At 58.3% G+C, this 17070-nt stretch overlaps 3 protein-coding genes across 3 annotated transcripts in view; 1 reads left to right on the forward strand and 2 right to left on the reverse strand.

Moving 5' to 3' along the window:
• The first annotated feature begins 352 nt into the window (after nt 1-352).
• Nucleotides 353-10789, forward strand: DHX38 (DEAH-box helicase 38). The gene is made up of 26 exons (XM_075039727.1): nt 353-920; nt 1442-1629; nt 1787-1891; nt 2307-2472; nt 2587-2705; nt 2843-2919; nt 3142-3297; nt 3975-4136; nt 4222-4329; nt 5250-5362; nt 5466-5603; nt 5857-6043; nt 6134-6319; nt 6771-6911; nt 7091-7201; nt 7277-7393; nt 7629-7736; nt 7855-7967; nt 8504-8712; nt 8791-8945; nt 9023-9178; nt 9254-9388; nt 9466-9591; nt 9987-10082; nt 10251-10372; nt 10519-10789. Exons 1-26 carry the CDS (start codon nt 592-594, stop codon nt 10601-10603), a joined length of 3708 nt encoding a protein of 1235 aa, XP_074895828.1. The 5' UTR covers nt 353-591; the 3' UTR covers nt 10604-10789.
• On the reverse strand, nt 10775-13727 carry PMFBP1 (polyamine modulated factor 1 binding protein 1). Its single transcript, XM_075039728.1, has 9 exons — nt 13498-13727; nt 13217-13370; nt 12679-12867; nt 12370-12525; nt 12117-12284; nt 11529-11635; nt 11373-11447; nt 11102-11195; nt 10775-10900 (listed from the first exon to the last, which is right to left on the reverse strand). Exons 1-9 carry the CDS (start codon nt 13707-13709, stop codon nt 10781-10783), a joined length of 1275 nt encoding a protein of 424 aa, XP_074895829.1. The 5' UTR covers nt 13710-13727; the 3' UTR covers nt 10775-10780.
• A 367-nt stretch (nt 13728-14094) lies between these two features.
• LOC142036193 (uncharacterized) overlaps nt 14095-17070 on the reverse strand; it is a 55781-nt gene continuing 52805 nt past the window's right edge. The window contains exons 3-5 of the mRNA XM_075039313.1: nt 15298-15549; nt 14484-14585; nt 14095-14394 (exon numbers count right to left, since the gene is read on the reverse strand). Of these exons, the coding sequence (XP_074895414.1) occupies nt 14095-14394; nt 14484-14585; nt 15298-15549 (654 nt within the window). The remainder of the gene's footprint in view (nt 14395-14483; nt 14586-15297; nt 15550-17070) is intronic.

Consider the following 17070-nt stretch of genomic DNA (forward strand, 5'->3'; position numbering starts at 1 on the left):
CCCCCATCCCCGTCCGTTTGGGTGTCTGTGGGATTCTCCTCCCCCCTCCCCATCCGTTGGGTGTCTGTGGGGTTCTCCTCCCCATCCGTGGGGTTGTCTGTGGGATTCTCCTCCCCCCTCCCCATCCGTTGGGTGTCTGTGGCGTTCTCCTCCCCATCCGTGGGGTTGTCTGTGGGGTTCTCCCCCCCTCCGTGGGGGTGTCCCTCGCCGTCCCGCCCGTGTCCCCCCCCCCGCCGCTCTCTTCCGGCCGCGCCCTCCATGGCCGGAAGTCCTCCAGTGGCCACGTGACCGCCCCGTTTTTTTCCCCCCACGCCGGAAATCCGCCGAGGGACCGGTGGTACGTCTTGTCTAGCGGCGGCTGGACTCTATGGTGGCTGCCACTCCTATGGGCTCTGGCCGCTATGTCTGTGGTACAAGTGGCTAGAGCGGCTCTTCTCGCGGAGCACTGTGGGGCCGTCATGGCGGCGCTCAGGGCGCTGGTTTACGGTCGCTGAGGCAACCGCAAGCTGGTGTGGGGGCTGCGGGAGCGGGGCCGGGCCGGGGCAGCGCTCCGGCGCCTGCTCTCCCGCTGACGCCCGGCCCTGCGCGGCGATGGCCGCGGCGAGCGAGGAGTCGCTGCACCGGCTGGCGGGGACGAGCCCGGAGGCCGAGGCCGGCGGGCTGGTCCTGCGGAGGCGGAGCGCCGCCGCCGAGCAGCACGTCTTCAAGGCGCCGGCGCCGCGGGCCTCCTTGCTGGGCCTGGACGTGTTGGCGGCCCAGAAGCGGCGGGAGCGCGAGGAGGAGGCGGCCGGCGGGAAGCGGTCCCGGGTCTCCTCCTACAAGGACTGGGAAGAGGGCCGTGACGAGGCGGGCAGCCCCGAGGAGGACGAGGAGGAGGAGGCGGAGAGCGGCCGGCGCAGCCGGAGCGCCCGCAAGGACAGGTGGGGTCTGCGTGGGGGCTCCCGGCGGCAGCGGTGGCACCGGGCGCTTCGCAGCCCTCGGGTCCCCGCCGGGGAGGCGGGGGTGCGCACCGTCGGCGTCCGAGGGGGCTGCGACCTGTCACAGGCGGGGACAAAACCTCCGGTGCGGCAGGGAGGTCTGGATGTCTCCCAGGGGGAGGGCTGTGGGGCACCTCTGTGGATCTGGGGAGGTCTGGGAAAAGCTCTTTCGCTGGTACCCTCCCGGAGGCATTAGGGGTAGGCGCGCTTTTAGGTGCCGTCGGGCCTGCAGGTGCCAGCCGTCCTAGTTGCGAGACTGCCTGGAGGCAGTAGCCTGCTCAGAAGTGTGGGCGTCTGAGAGTGTCAGCAGACTTGGTGGGCTGCTAGCAAAGGACAGAGAGCGTGCTTTTAACCATAAGCTTCTGCTGTAGCAGAGGTTAGAACTAGAGCTGCGTGAGGCAGGTCAAAGGCCAGCCATTCCTCAGCACTCTTAAGCTTTTCTTCTCTCTGCTCTGCCATTGCAGGCATTACCGTTCTGTCCATGTGGAAACACCTTCCTACACAGGGGGTGTCAGCGAGGAGTTTTGGGAACGCAGCCGGCAGCGGGAAAGGGAGCGTCGGGAACATGGTGTCTTTGCTTCCTCCAAGGAGGAGAAGGAACGAAAGAAGGAACACAGTCGGGATCGGGACCACGATCGTAAACGGGACCGCGGTAACTGCTCAGAGACCTTTGTGACTCTTCCTGCTTAGGGTTTGGGCTTATCTCTCAGCCTGTTTGTAGTCCTTAGCTAACTTTCCTGGTATTTTCTGCAGCAGACTTGGGAAGCCCATTTGTGCACTGGGCACCTGATCTTACTTTCATTTTGCAGAGGAGCGGGACAGAAGTCGTCACAGCAGCAGATCAGAGAGAGATGGCTCATCAGAGCGGAGCAGCAGGAGGAGCGAACCAGAGAGCCCCAGACATCGGCCCAAAGGTAGAAATGGGACCCAGTAGAGTTCTCATGTGAGACTTCACAGGAAGGGTCTTGTTCTTTTTTGTTTGTTTGTTTCCTGCTGGTTTTGTCGGGACAAGTGTGATAGAAAAGCCTGTATCTGTTAATGTTTGTGGTTAGGGCAAGCATAAAACTCCTAGCTTGACCTGGGTCTGGGAGCAGTCTGCCAGCTCTGTGTGTGTGAAAATCTGGCTGATCGCTGTGCAGTGGGGTCTGCTCTGGGTGCATGTGATAGAAATGTGGTCCTTTGGCAATTTTCCTTGGAATTGCTGGGTCAGCCCCCTCTCTTAGAGGGGGTACCCTCTCTCCGTCCTCCTTGCTAGAAGGTGTAAGGTGGCTCTAGGTGCCTGGGGTCACTGTGTGAACATCAGGTGTCAAACCCCATCTCTTCTGCTAGATGCAGCCACACCGTCTCGCTCCAGCTGGGAGGAAGATGATAGTGGCTACAGTAGTGCCCGCCGCTCGCAGTGGGAATCTCCCTCACCCATGCCTTCCTATCGAGACTCAGAGCGCAGCCACCGGGCACCGTCACTGCGGGACACGGACCGGAGAGACCGGGACAGGTATCAGTGCCTGGGGCTGTGGCTATGAGCTGTTGAGCTGCAGAAAGGGGAGGGTGTGTGTAAGAGTAGCGTCTGGTTGTGGGCACCAACTCCTCCCTCGTGGTGTTTTTTCAGGTCTGTAAGGAGCAAGTACTCGGATAAGACACCGCTGCCCACCCCGTCATACAAATATAACGAGTGGGCTGACGACCGGAGACATCTGGGGTCCACGCCACGGCTGTCCAGAGGGAGAGGTGAGGAGCCTGGGCTGAGCTGCCTAGGCTGGGCAGTGGCAGAACCCCTTCCCCTGCACAGCACAAGGTCAGGCTCTGTGGGATTTCCTACAGAGCAGCTGGACTGGCGCCCAGACTGACCAGCTCACCCCCTCCAGGGCGGCGTGTAGACGGGGAGGAGGGCATTGCCTTTGAGACGGAGGAGGAGCGGCAGCAGTGGGAGGACGACCAGCGGGTGAGAGCCCAAAGGCGGGCAAGGAACAGTGCGGACAGCAGGCCTAGGGCTGGGCTGGGCTGGCCGGGCCATGGGGCTGCTGCTGGCCAGCGGGAGTGGTGGGGCGGGGGGCGGTGGGAGGACCCAGCCTGGGGAGCCTCTCCGCAGGTGTATGCTGTAGGGGGCTGTCCAGTCTGGCCTGCGGGGCTGGTGGAGCTCAGGGCCACGCTTCTCCCCTCCCAGCAAGCTGACCGGGACTGGTACATGATGGATGAGGGCTACGACGAGTTTCACAACCCCTTGGCCTACTCCTCTGAGGAGTATGTGAAGAAGCGGGAGCAGCACTTGCACAAGCAGAGGCAGAAGCGCATCTCGGCACAGCGGCGGCAGATCAATGAGGTAGGGACGAGATGCAGGGTCAGCTACTCTGAACATGTGGGTTTTGCTGCCCCTTGAGAGATCTGCTTGCTGGCAGCAAAGGCCGAGCCCTTGCTCTCGGGTGGAGAAGGACAGTCTGTGTCCTGGCCCAGACTGAACAAGGGCTCACAGGGAAACTACTGTTAAGTTCCCCTGGAAAGTGTAGCCCTGTGTCTCCTGCGTGGAGCAGAATTCACCATCAGAGTGACTGTGGTGGATTGCACTGTCCAGGGCACCACGAATGCAGAGACCTATGCTCTTGCTATTCTGGGACATGAGTTACATTACAAGGGTTTTCTAACGTTGGCCCAGTGGATGCTGCGGGCTGCTGCCCTCTGCACATGAGTGGCATTATGTCCAGGCTTCCTGGCATATTCTGGGTATAGCAGGGGTCTTGTGGACAATGTCTGTCCTGCATTTACTTGGAGACAGTCCTGTTGACCATGTGCTTCATATGGCCAGTCTGTGTTTCCCGTACCCTGCTGTTACTTCCAGTTACTGTTTCTTCCCTAGTGCTTACTTTCAGGCTCCCCAGGCTGGAACCATCAGTTTCATCCTATTGTCAGTGCGGGGCTCAGACCTGAGCTCAGTGTTCTGGTGTGGTCTCTCATGCTTTCTGTGGGGCTTGTGTGTATTTTCTGATACGCTGTTTCTTGCAGGATAACGAGCGCTGGGAAACGAATCGCATGCTGACCAGTGGTGTGGTTCATCGGATTGAAGTGGACGAAGATTTTGAGGAGGATAACTCTGCTAAAGTGCATCTGTTGGTGCACAACCTGGTGCCCCCTTTCCTAGATGGAAGGATTGTCTTCACCAAGCAGGTAGAGACCGTGGCTGAAGGTGCTGGTGGCAAGGAGCCCCACAAGTCTGAGCTCTCTGTACTGAAGCAATACCTCTTTTCTCCAGCCAGAGCCAGTCATCCCTGTCAAGGATGCCACCTCAGATTTGGCCATCATAGCCCGAAAAGGCAGCCAATTGGTGCGCAAGCACAGGGAGCAAAAGGAGCGTAAGAGGGTATGCTGTGACCTTTTGGCTTACTACCCCACTGTACGCATTATGTAGTGACTCACAGCCTTTTTTTGGACTTTGCAGAACACAGGCTTTGGCAGCAATGATGAGAAGGAGTTCATGTTTTTATGATCTGGGATATCCTGGCAGCCTAGCTCATTACATTGTCTCATAAGCAGCTGCTGTGATGTGATTTTCTCAGGCACAGCCTGGGACACGAATCACTGTGCACTTGTGCAGAGGAGTCCGATCCAAAGGACATGCGGATCATGGGAGAAGAGAGCAGGTGGAAGAATGCAAGGTAGCTTAGGGACAGTCAGCAGTCAGTATGACGGTAGGATGTAGCTTGTCATGTCTCAGCAGAAGAGTTGTGAGGAGGAGTATGCAGTAAGGTAGCATGTTAGTTTTGGGGGGTGTTTTCTAGGAACTTTCTCTAAAGCTTATGTGATAGCTGTGGCGAAAGCACAGATGTGTTCCTTGTAAATTGAAACTGAGCTGGATTTGAGCTACGTATACTATGAGTGGAATGGAGGTGTAAGCTAAACTGATATCAGAGGCAAGAGCACACAGGAAGGTGGGAGAGAGGCCTGTGAGCACCTGTCAAGGGCAGGAAGATTATCCCTTGTTCAGATTTGTGAAGGTTTAAGTTCAAATTTACTGGAAGGGTCAGCAGCTGGAACCATTTTCTTAAGAAGTGGTTGGTCATCCTGTGCCTGAAGTCTCTGTATCCAGACTAATGTCCAAAAGCTCTGCTCCAGTTCACTTGGAAGAGAGGGACTTGATGTAGGAATGGGGTGTGTGTTCTGCATTGTAGCGTTGGGGAATTGTGGGACTAATATGCTTTCTTAGTCTTATGAGTAGGATTGGAGAAGAATGGTTTGTCAGTGCTTGCTGTGGCAAAGTTATGCTGCTCTCTGTCCTTCCAGGCTCAGCATAAGCACTGGGAGCTGGCAGGCACAAAACTGGGAGACATTATGGGGATCAAGAAAGAGGAGGAGAAGGACGAGATGGTGACAGAAGATGGCAAAGTGGATTACAGGTAGGAGCTTGCTTTGAATTATTCCTGCTCAGCTGGTGACATGGGCTGTAGGCATAGCAAAGTGTGTGGAGAGTCAGTTTCAGAACTTCTGGTGCTTCCTTAGGACTGAGCAGAAGTTTGCTGAACACATGAAAGAAAAAAGTGAAGCCAGCAGTGAGTTCGCCAAGAAGAAATCAATCCTGGAGCAGAGACAGTATCTGCCCATCTTTGCCGTGCAACAGGAGCTGCTCTCCATCCTCAGGTATGGCTGCTGGGGAGCTGCTCATAGAGCATCCCAGGGCATTGGCCTACATGTCAGGAACCCAAGTGGGAAATTCTCCTAGATACACGGCCTGTCTGTAAACTGTACCCTCAGGAAACAAAGCCCATTGCTTTGTGTGGTTGGTGGCAGCTCTCCTGCCTGAGTAGGGTGATGCTTGGGTGGCCAGCCAGGGCTGTGAATGCAAAAGCGTTTCTTTGTGGCGTATGAATAAATGCTTCTTCTCTTTCTTCAGAGACAACAGCATTGTGATTGTGGTGGGGGAGACGGGGAGTGGGAAGACGACTCAGCTGACGCAGTACCTCCATGAGGATGGCTACACAGACTATGGCATGATTGGCTGCACCCAGCCCCGCAGAGTGGCGGCCATGTCAGTTGCCAAGCGGGTCAGTGAAGAGATGGGAGTGCGTCTGGGAGAGGAGGTGAGCCTGGCAGTGGGTGCAGGGGTGCAGCCTGATGACAGTGAGTGTATGGGCCTGTTGGAAGACTTGCTGGTATCTCTGCCCTCCCAGGTGGGCTATGCCATCCGCTTTGAGGACTGCACGTCCGAGAACACAGTGATCAAATACATGACAGATGGGATCCTTCTTCGAGAGTCACTGCGAGAGGCTGACCTGGACAACTACAGTGCTATCATCATGGATGAGGCACATGAGCGCTCACTCAATACTGACGTGCTCTTTGGCTTGCTTCGGGAGGTGTGTGTGAGCCTGGACTAGAGGACAGCAGCATAGGGCACATGAGCTGGTCTTAAAGCAGAGTACTGGTAGGGACAGCCCTTCTCTACCAGGTCGGGGAGAGGGAAGCAGAGCTGCCACATCTCTGTCTGCACTTGCTGTTCAACATCCTGGTCCCTGGTTCTGGGGATTAAATCTCCCCTAGTGCCTGAGCGCTGCCAGAGGCTTGATGGCTAACTGTCAGAAACTCTAGGTACAAAGATCTCTGCTGGCTTAAGGCTTCCTGGACTGAGGTCAGCAGGTCTTTTTAACTGCACAGATCATATAGCACCTGTGTTCCCTAGCAGTAGTGGCCAGTGCCTCTAGAGTACAGCAGAAGCTCTGTCCTGTGCTGTTGTCTCAGTAATAATGGAAGCAGCCTGCAGCCATCCACAAATGCCCTTCCTTATTGTTCCTTTCATCTGCTTTCTAGGTGGTGGCCCGACGCTCAGATCTGAAGCTTGTTGTCACCTCGGCCACCATGGATGCAGATAAGTTTGCCTCCTTCTTTGGGAATGTTCCTATTTTCCACATTCCTGGGCGCACTTTCCCTGTTGATATTCTTTTCAGCAAGGTATGGTCAATGTTGCAGAGGGAAGTTCTGTTCTGACGGGGGGGGTTGTGACCTGGGTGTACTGTACTCTGTGGGGGACAGAAGGGATAGAGAAGGAGTAGCTGTGCTATGATGCAGTCTTGCACACAGGATGGGGCAGGTGAGATCATTTGCGTCTATAATGAGGCTGTGCCTTTCAGACCCCACAAGAGGATTATGTGGAGGCAGCAGTGAAACAAGCCCTGCAGGTCCATTTGTCTGGTGCTCCTGGAGACATCCTTGTCTTCATGCCTGGCCAGGAGGACATAGAGGTAAGCTGGAAGGGCAGGCAGTGTCCTACCCCTTTGTTGTTTTAATCTTATGTTTACACCCCTCTTCGTGTCTAGGTGACCTCAGAGCAAATTGTGGAACACCTTGAGGAGCTGGAGAAGGCGCCTGCTCTTGCTGTACTGCCTATCTATTCTCAGCTACCATCAGACTTGCAGGCCAAGATCTTCCAGAAGGTGCTGATGTGTGCTCTGTGATAGGAGTGGGAGCAGGGGAGACTATTGAGCATGAGTGAGAGGTGCAGACACGCCTTTTGTATTGCATGTGGAGGGCAAGAGAAAGCACGTGTCCCCCTCAGCTTCCCAAGAGTCACCCCTGTCCTTCTGGGTTCTGTACTGCTGCTCTGCACTCTCGCTCAGTGGTGCAGAAGCTCTTGTCCAGGGATTTGACTGATGTGCAGTATGCTTGCAGGCTCCGGATGGGGTCAGGAAGTGCATTGTTGCCACTAACATTGCAGAGACCTCGCTGACAGTGGACGGCATCATGTTTGTGATTGACTCGGGCTACTGCAAGTTGAAGGTAAGCCAAGATGCCCTGTACTGTTTATGTCTGTGATCTCTGGGGTTGGGTTGAGGGAGTTCTGTGGTAGTGATCCAGCCTTCCTCTTACTTCAGTCCGTTGTTCTTGTGCCCTGCAGGTTTTCAATCCCCGTATAGGCATGGATGCGCTGCAGATCTATCCCATCAGTCAAGCCAATGCCAATCAGAGGGCAGGCCGAGCTGGCCGAACAGGCCCAGGCCACTGCTTCAGGTAGGCACATCACTGGTGTACCTGTTCCTGTCGTACCTGCAGCTTGGCTTCAGGTTATATATATTTTTTTCTCACTGGACCTGTTCATTATCTTGAACTTCTGGGTGGATAAGGGCAGTACGCAGGCCTTGAGGCCTTCTCTTTTGGACCCAGTGCCTCTGCAGGGAAAGGATATGCTCCAGTTTCTTCCCTTGCCCACCTTCACTTGTGGCTGTTCCACCCTTGGTGGTGTCAGGACAACAGCCAAGCCAAAGGCAGCTCTCTCAAGGCTTTGCTTTGAGACTGGTCTGTGCCCAGGGAAGGGCTGTCCTCGAGAGGGATGTACACTGTCCTGCAGCCCAGGCACCCATATGTGCTGGGGAGGCCACACTTTGGCCAGGGTAGAGGTTCCTCCCTGGGGTCCTGCTGGCTGGCCTGGCTGAGTGCAGAGTTGCTGCCCTGTGCCACACCTGGCTGGGTTGGGCAATGGCTGGCGAGTCAGTAAGGAACACGGTGGCCTGAGCGGGAGGAGCATGGTCTTGGCATCTGTTCCCCAGGCTCTACACCCAGAGTGCCTACAAGAATGAGCTGCTGACAACCACGGTGCCCGAGATCCAGCGCACCAACCTTGCCAATGTAGTGCTTTTGCTCAAGTCCCTGGGTGTGCAGGACCTGCTGCAGTTCCACTTCATGGATCCACCCCCCGAGGACAACATGCTGAACTCCATGTACCAGCTGTGGATTCTGGGGGCCCTGGATAACACAGGTATTGGTTGCCGGGGCAAGCTGTCAGCTCATGGGACTGGGACCTGCCCAGCTGCTGATCCCTATGCTGTTCCTACAGGTGGTCTGACCTCAACAGGACGTCTCATGGTGGAGTTCCCATTGGATCCTGCACTCTCCAAAATGCTCATTGTCTCCTGTGACATGGGTTGCAGCTCTGAGATCTTGCTCATTGTCTCCATGTTGTCTGTGCCTGCCATCTTTTATCGGCCTAAGGTACCTGTTTGTTCTTTCAGCACTTTGGGGCCTTCCCCTGCCCTTTGACTAACCTGTGTTCTTTGCTCACCCTTCAGGGCCGAGAGGAGGAGAGTGACCAAGTGCGGGAGAAATTTGCTGTTCCAGAGAGTGATCACTTGACTTATCTGAATGTTTACCTGCAGTGGAAGAACAACAGCTATTCTACACTGTGGTGCAACCAGCACTTCATCCATGCCAAGGCCATGCGGAAGGTGAGGCTGTAGCAACGAGGTTGGGGGAGGGAGCCTTATGCAGGAGAGGGATCTGACTGCCACACACCTTTGCAGGTGCGGGAGGTGCGTGCCCAGCTCAAGGACATTATGGTGCAGCAGCGGATGAGCCTAGCATCCTGCGGTACTGACTGGGATGTTGTCAGGAAGTGCATCTGTGCTGCGTATTTCCATCAAGCTGCAAAGCTGAAGGTGAGAGGTGTCTGTGCTAGTCTGGGGGCTGAGGCCCTGTCTGGGTATAGGTGAGCTCACCACACTTCTCTTTGCAGGGCATTGGGGAGTATGTGAACATCCGCACAGGCATGCCCTGCCACCTGCACCCCACAAGCTCTCTGTTTGGCATGGGCTACACACCAGACTACATCGTGTATCATGAGTTGGTCATGACCACCAAGGTGAGCTTGAGCTGAGGGCTAGCAAGAAGGCTGAGGAGTGCTCTGAGGGAGATGGGAGGGCTTTGCTGTGATACCAGGATGTATCAGAAGGGCAGTTCTCAGCCTTTCTCATCGGTACCAACTAGGCATGTCTGTGTCAGCTGCAGAGCTCTGTTTGTCCCTTTCCCAGTATTGTTCCTGGCCTGTGTAGGACATGTTTGAACCTCTTTGCGGTCTCACCAAGTCCAGCCCATAGCAGCTTCCGAGGCTGGGAGGAATTGTCTGGAAGGGCTACGGTCCCAGCCTGAGAAGTGCCATCAGCAAGTGCGGGAGGGAGGGAGCTGCCATGGCTCTGGAAATGGCCAGGCCCTGAGAGTGCCATCCTGCTACCCCGGTCTTTCCTTCTGTCCCTGCAGGAATATATGCAGTGTGTCACTGCTGTGGATGGAGAGTGGCTGGCAGAGCTGGGCCCCATGTTCTACAGTATCAAACATGCTGGCAAGTCACGCCAGGTGAGTCTCCCATCCAGGATGAGCTGGCAGACAGCAGGCCCACTGCATGCCTATTCTAGTGCAGTGTGTTTGTGTTTTGACATGGAGGAAGCAGGCCTGTGGGCCTGCAGAGAGTCTGCTGCTGGCCAGCCCTCTGCCTGTCCCTGACCTGCTGCTGCCTTGCTCCAGGAGAACCGCCGCCGTGCCAAGGAGGAAGTGTCTGCCATGGAGGAAGAGATGGCTTTGGCTGAGGAGCAGCTGCGTGCCCGCCGGGAGGAGCAGGAGCGCCGTAACCCACTGGGCAGTGCAAGGTATGTGCCAGCCCTGCCTGGCCATGGGTTGCCTGCATAAGAGCAGGAGTAGTGAGCTGCGTGGAGGATCCCAACTTCCCGAATGGGTGTTCTGGTGCAGGGAAAGGTTGCGTATTCCACTAATCACCCTTGTCCTCTCCTGGCAGATCTACTAAAATCTACACCCCTGGGCGGAAGGAGCAGGGGGAGCCCCTGACACCACGACGCACCCCAGCCCGCTTTGGCCTCTAAGAAGGCAGTGCCCAAGGCTTAAAGACTTCCAGGAGCAGCCGAGTCTTAGGAGACTGCCCAGCTCCTCTGATCGCTGTACTCTGTGAGGTGCTCTACAGCTTGTGGCCCAGGAAGGCTTTGGTGCTTGGCACCACTTTTGCTACAGAACAGAAAGAATTTTATTTGTTTTAAAGGTTTTCAGTCTAATCCTTTCTTTGTTTTCCACTGCTTCTTGTCCTGGAGGTGAGTGTTGGGTGGAAGTAGCCCTGCAGAATCATCATGCAGGGCTGGTACTGCCAAGTTGTTGCCCTGTAGAGCCTGGGACAAGGTACAGAATTACACTGACCTAGAGGGCAAAGACAGCTTGGCCCTGGCCCAGCCCTGGCCCATACTACCGCAAAGGCAGTTCTCCCACAACCCATGCCCTGGGCAGGCAGCCAGTGCCCAGCTGTCCCTGCACACGTAAGACCATAGGCCCAGCCCTGTTTCAGGCCACGCTGTGCCAGGAATTCTGCTCACCTTCAGCTGCTCACACTTGTGGTGCTGCTCATGTGTTCTGACCGTGAGGTACATGTTTTCCTCCTGCATCCTGCCCAACGTGTCTTGAAGATGCCTGGAGGAAAGGCAGTGGCGATGAGGTGATGCAGTGCTGCAGAGACAATCTTGATCTGCTGGCCTTGCAGGAACTTGGGTAGTCCAGCAGTTGTCCATCTGTCCCATACACCCCTGCCGGCAGCAGTAACTGGTGTGTGTGGAGAGCTCAGCCCTGCTTCCCATGTTCACAACTTACTCTTTTTTGCCTGTCGGCTCTGTGATCTGCTTGATTTGCTGCTGGATCTTGTGCCCTAGTTTCTCATTTGACTGCCTGAAAATAAGGTGTGAGCTGAGTGAGTTGGTGTGAGAAGGCCACCTGCCCCTCCCTACTCCAGTAAGGCTTCTCACTCACATCTCCTTGACACACTGGCTGATGTTGACCAGCACCAGCTCCCTCTCCTTGCGCAGCCCGCTGCTGTTGGAGCATGGCAGAACATGGGAAGAGTGCAGGATTTCTACCTGGAAAGAATGACCCCCCCGCCCCATGCCATATATGAGCCAGCATGTGACTGCTCTTCCCAGCCTCTATGAGCCCAGGACTGAAGGCAGTTGGAGAAACCAGGCTGTGCTGAGGCAGTAGCCTTGAGGCTGAGCAGAGGGTCTGGAGAGGCTGGTGCCTCAGGAGAGCTTCTCTGGAGAAGAACTGTTACCTCAGCACTACTGGCTGTGAACTTCTGTCATAACATGGTAGTTCCATGCTGAGGGGCTTCTTTCTAGCAATGGAGCAAAGAGGGCTAGTTTAAGGAGAACGAGATGTTCAGCCCTGCTGCTGCCAGACCCACAGCCTCCTCCCTTGGTGGCCTGGGATCTCCAGTACGCTGTCCCCTGTCCTCTCCACCTCTCCCCTGCCTGTGGGCCAAGATCTGTCATTCCCTGGTGCTAGGGGCCCAGCCTGCGCTCCTGCCCTCGGGCTGTGGTGCTGTCTGTTGCTATCCTGCACCTGCTCCGTGGCCTTGCTGAGCTCTTCCTTGAGGAAAGCCAGCTCCACCTTGCAAACAACCAGCTCCTCATCTCGCATAGCCAGAGCTTGCTCGCTGTCCTGGTGTAGCTGTTGCCATTGTTGGGCTCGGCTGCTCAGCTCCTGCAGCCTCTCCCGGAGGGAGTGGGCCTGCCGGTAGCACAAAGAGATAGTGAGAGAGCCAGGCTGAGCACAGGCTCCTGGTGCCCTGTGGGAAGGCTTGGGACACACTTACCTCCTGCTTGCTCTGCTCCTGGGCCCCCTGCAGCTTCCTCAGCTCCCACTGGAGCTGCTGCCTCCCTTCCTCGTAGGCTGCAATCTTCTCCTCCTGCTCAGCATTCTCTTGCTGGGCTTGGGCTAGCTCTGCCTGCAGGGTGGCCATGTCCTGCACCTGCATGCAAAGTTGTGGGGCAGGGAGGGTGGTTGGCCAAGCTGTGGGCAGGCTGGGGCTCCCCCCAGGGGCTAGTGCTGCCCAGGAGCAGGCAAGGGCTCTCTGCAGCACTTTGCTGCTCTGGCACTGGATCTGTCCTGTCCCTGCCCTCACCTGTTGCAGCAGCTCTGCCAGGTGCTTTCTGTTGGAGGCCACTTCTTGGTGCAGGTCTTGGATGGTCTCCTTGGCTCTGCTAAGCTGCTGCAGACTTTGCTGCTCACGGGCCTGGGTGGCTCTCAGCTCCTCCTGCAGCCAAGCCAGGCTGTGCTGCAGGCCCTGGCTCTGCTCCTCCTGTGCCCCCAGCTGCAGGGAAGGCAATGCGTTAGCGGGTGCCGCATCGCAGCACTAGTGCCGCTTCCTGGCAGAGCGAGATCTGTACCCTCTCTCCTGCTGCTGATCCCAGCTCACTGCCCACTCCTGCAGCACAGGCTTTGCTGCAGGGCTTATTCTCTCTCGTCCACTCCCTCACCTGCTGCAACTCTTGCTAGAGCTTTCCCTTCCCGTCCTGCTGGCAGCACAGCTCCCCTTGCAGCTCCCGTGGTGTGGTAGCCTGCTCCTGGCACTGGGCAGGCTCTGGGTTATCCACGGGGGCAGAGGAGACTGGAGCCAGGCTGACGGAGGGACCTCACAGCAGGTCTTGCCCACGACCTACCTGCTCCCTCAGGGCTTGGAGCTGTTCCTGACTCCTCTGCAGCTTCTCTTCGGCATGGGCCGCAGCGTGCATGTGTTGCAGCGCCTGCTCGAGGGTCACCTGCTGTTTCCACTGCCACTGGCTCAGCTCTGCCTGGAGCTGTGTTGCCAGCTCCCTGGGGACAAGGGGACAGTCTCAGCTGTCACAGCCCCAGGCTGTCCTCCCTTGATGGAGTGGATGCAGGCAGACCCCTAATTGGGCCCTGGCTGTGCCAGGGACAGCCAGCCTCGGGACCTGCCTACCTGCTCCGTGCCTGCTCAGCTTTGCTGCTGGCTGCTTGCTTCTGCAGTGCTTGCAGCTCGGTCTCTGCCTCGCAGTTGGCCTTGTGCTGCGTGCCCTTCCCCAAGCACAGGCACGGCTGCTCCTCTGTGTGCTGCAGGATGTTCACAGCTGGCAGCTGCTGTGCTGGTGCCTGGGCTGCTTGAGATGGGGGCGGGGGGGGGCAGGCTGGCATTGCCTCCCCCCACCCTGTCCCAGGGCTTCTGGGGGAAGCGGAGCAGGGCTCAGCCCTGCAGCGCAGTTTTGGGACGCTTGCTTTCGTGCCTCCCGTGCTCCCCTGGCTGCTTCCTCCCCAGGCAGCTGCCTCTCCACCTTGCCAGAACTGCACAGGGAAACACTGTCTGCCCTGTAACTCTGCAACTAGTGATGCCCCAAAAGCACAGGTAGCCTGTGGTGCCCACAGGGTCTTGCCATTCCCCTCCCCTTGCATCCCCTGTTGCACCAGGAAGGACTGGGTGCTGCTGTAGTGCATGGACATGCAGTAACTGATGGGGAGGCACTGCCTGCTGCCTCCTGGGGTGCTTTCCTTCCTCATCCTCCAGCTGTGTGTGCACTGACCCTTATGGGTGCCAGATGCCTCCTTGCTGCTGCTCTCTGCCATGGGGGCGAGCTCTGGCTGGGCCTGGGCTCCCCACTGGAGCCACCAAGAGCGTGGAACCCTGTGGTGCTGGCTGCAGGCTCCAGCCTTCACGTGTCCCAGCCCTGTGGCCCTGGGTGCCCCCCTCCTTGCCCACCCCACTATTCTCAGCACTGCTTCGCTCGGCTGCCCTCCCCAGCTGCGTGTCCTGTGCCCGGTACTGGCGCTCCTCAGCCGCCCACTTCTGCCTGAAGTGCATCATCTCTGTGTGTGCCACTGTGACCTGTATGAGCAGCACAGCCACGTGCTGTCTGCCGGCTCCCGTCTGGCCCCACGCACCAGTGCTGGGGCTACTGGGCTGCCAGCACTGACCTGCTCGAGCAGCTCCGTGCACTCCTCCTTCAGGATATTGCAGCTGGTGTCAGAATGGCTGTAGGCAGTGACCTCTGTCTGCACCGCCTCATCTTTCTGGTCCTGTGGAGAGGTGCATCACTGGGCTGTGGGTACCCAGCATGGTGTGGGACCCCCTGGATTGCCCTGTGCCCCTGCTGTGGAGAGGCTGGGGCTGGAGAAGCAACCAGTTTGGGACAACCCGCGGGCGAAGGGCTGCTGGGGAGGACCTGTGGCAGAGGGATGTGGCCCGCACCATGTGGGAAGTAGGATGGCTGCTGGCTCCTGGCCCGCTTATCCCTGTGCATCCCCCATAGTGCCCTCCCTGTTGTGGCAGTGTCTGCTGGACAGCCAGCAGCCCTGGAAAGGCAACCCCGTGGTCCCTGATCTGTGACAGGACACGGGCGCAGGAGGAGAGCAGTGAGCCCAGTGCGCTGGCGAAGCTGTGGGCTGCAGCAGTGCCACCAGCCCTGGGACAGTGCCTAGGGTGCCAGTGAGGCCGCTGGGGGCTGCAGACTTCCAGCCCTGCTCAGCTGCAAGGACCGGGCCATGCCAGCCATGCCTGCCCTCTGTCTGGGCTGCTCTGTGCAGGGTGCGGTGCTAAATCCCTGTCCCACATGTGGCTGGCAGGACATCCCCTGCCCTCCCCTGGGGGGCTCGTCACCCGCTGTTTTCACAGGCAGGGCTGTCGGGCAGGCATGGCGCCTAGGCTGTGATGGGATGGCGGGGGGGGGCATGGCCAAGGGAGGGGGATTCATGCAGCCAGGCCTGTGGCCGTTTTGCCCAGCATTGGTACCTTGCCCATCACTGCCTGGTACTGCTGCATCAGAAAGACCAACTCCTGGTGCTTCTGCTCCGCTGCACGCTCCCGCTGCAGCAGCTGGACCAGCCGCTTGTGGTTCGTGCCCCTGCAGAAGTCCAGGTCCAGCTGCAGCGCCTGTATCGAGGCCAGCACCTGCGCTGGCTCCAGCTCCTGCTGCTGCTGCGTGTCCTGGCATGCTTGGGGCTCCCTTTGCCGTGGCTCCAGCACTGATGTGTGCCTTTGGCCCTAGGACATAGCATAAGCAGCATCCGTCTGGCTCACTGCTGTGGCCAGCCCATCTTGCAGCTCCTGCCAGGCACTGGAGCTGGACTGCAATGCTGGCAGTCCAGGTTTTTTTGGTCAGAGAGCAGCAATGGAGTGTGTTGAGAACTGGTGGGTGCAGACACCCCCCCCCCCCCCCCAAGGCAGCACCCCCCTGTGTGTGTGTTCTGACAGTTCCCCTGGGCTCATGAACAGCCAAGCCCCCGAAGCTGCTGGCACTTGGCACTGCAGCGATGCCAGCGTGAGCTGTGGCTACTGTGGGAAAAGGTGGCAGTGGGAGCAGTGCAGCCGCAGCAGGACTGGATGCCCCTGAGCCCTTTTGTGCTTTCCCCAGACCTGGAGGCCGAGCTGTCTGGTGGCACAGGCGAGGGCTGGCCAGGGCCTCCTATACCACCCGGCCACCAGCCTGTGGCTACGTGACCAGTGCCTGGGGTGGCAGTGGGGTTGGCACTGCTCACCTGGAGCTGCCAGGTCTCCGTCTCCTGCTGAAGCTGGTGGATGGAGCTGCTCAGCTCTGATGTTGCCTCCTCCGCTCCCGGCAGCCCTCCACAGGGACCCTCAGGCTGGCCCAGAGGTGCAGGAACCTCCCTGGACGTGCCACATTCTGGCCACTCTCTCGCTGCTGGAGGGACCACAACATGGGACAGGCCCTTCCCACTGGCCCCAGACAACCCTTGGTCCCAGGGAAGGGGCACCAGGAATGTCACCCAGCCCTGCCTGGGGCAGCCCCACCATCCTGTGGCATTGGCACTGCAACTCCCCATCTCAGGAGCACCCCGTGCCAGCAGGAGATGCCGAGCCTGGGGCTCCTACGAGAGCATGGCAGAGCTGCGTGAGGGCCCATGGCCATCCCCTCCAGCAGCACCTGCCCCCTCTCTGCAGAGCACAGCCCCACCGCTGCCTGCAGCCCTCACCGCAGCCTTCACGTGGCATGTTCCTCCTCGACCGCGCTCGGTCCCTGGCATGTCATGACACTCTGCCCTCCCTGCAGCCGGTGCCCTGGCCCGGTTCTGGGGACAATGCCCAGAACTAGAACCTGGTGACCTCGTGCGCCAGGGAACTCCTCCTGGTGCCGGTGCATCCGGCAAGCCCCGTCCTGCCCCACTGGCATACACGGTGATCCTTGCGGCATCCTCGCGCCATGGCTGAGCCTCACCAGCCTCACACTGCCCTTGCACCCCCTTCTCTCCGAGCTATCCCCCCCCTTGCACCATCCTTGTGCCATGCTCTGGCCCCAGGACACGCTGCAGGCCTGCAGCCAGGGGCGGGTGCCAGTGGGGACGGCAGCAGTGCCACATTCGGTGTCGTGCCCCTGGGACAGCCGGGCACCGCTGCCTCCCACTGTGCTGGCCTGCGGCTCCCTGAGCTGCCTCCCAGAGCTGCACCGCGCTCTTGGAGGAGCTATTGACCACATCGACTGAGGCTACTGCTCCGTGTTTCTCCCTGTCCAAAAGGGTAAAAATAACAGGAACAAGTTGTCGGAAA

Source organism: Buteo buteo, chromosome 11, assembly GCF_964188355.1.
Source record: "Buteo buteo chromosome 11, bButBut1.hap1.1, whole genome shotgun sequence".
NCBI lineage: Eukaryota > Metazoa > Chordata > Aves > Accipitriformes > Accipitridae > Buteo > Buteo buteo.

What these genes read in the sequence shown, in the direction of transcription:
- DHX38 (XM_075039727.1), top strand. Translation starts at nt 592, where the DNA reads ATGGCCGCGGCGAGCGAGGAGTCGCTGCACCGGCTGGCGGGGACGAGC. An exon ending in ACGGCTGTCCAGAGGGAGAG is followed by an intron (nt 2,706 to 2,842) that starts GTGAGGAGCCTG and finishes CACCCCCTCCAG; the next exon opens with GGCGGCGTGTAGACGGGGAG. An exon ending in AGCGGCGGCAGATCAATGAG is followed by an intron (nt 3,298 to 3,974) that starts GTAGGGACGAGA and finishes TGTTTCTTGCAG; the next exon opens with GATAACGAGCGCTGGGAAAC.
- PMFBP1 (XM_075039728.1), bottom strand. Translation starts at nt 13,709, where the DNA reads ATGCCAGCCTGCCCCCCCCCGCCCCCATCTCAAGCAGCCCAGGCACCA. An exon ending in TGGCAGAGCTGCTGCAACAG is followed by an intron (nt 12,526 to 12,678) that starts GTGAGGGCAGGG and finishes CTTTGCATGCAG; the next exon opens with GTGCAGGACATGGCCACCCT. An exon ending in TCAGCAAGGCCACGGAGCAG is followed by an intron (nt 11,636 to 12,116) that starts GTGCAGGATAGC and finishes CATTCTTTCCAG; the next exon opens with GTAGAAATCCTGCACTCTTC.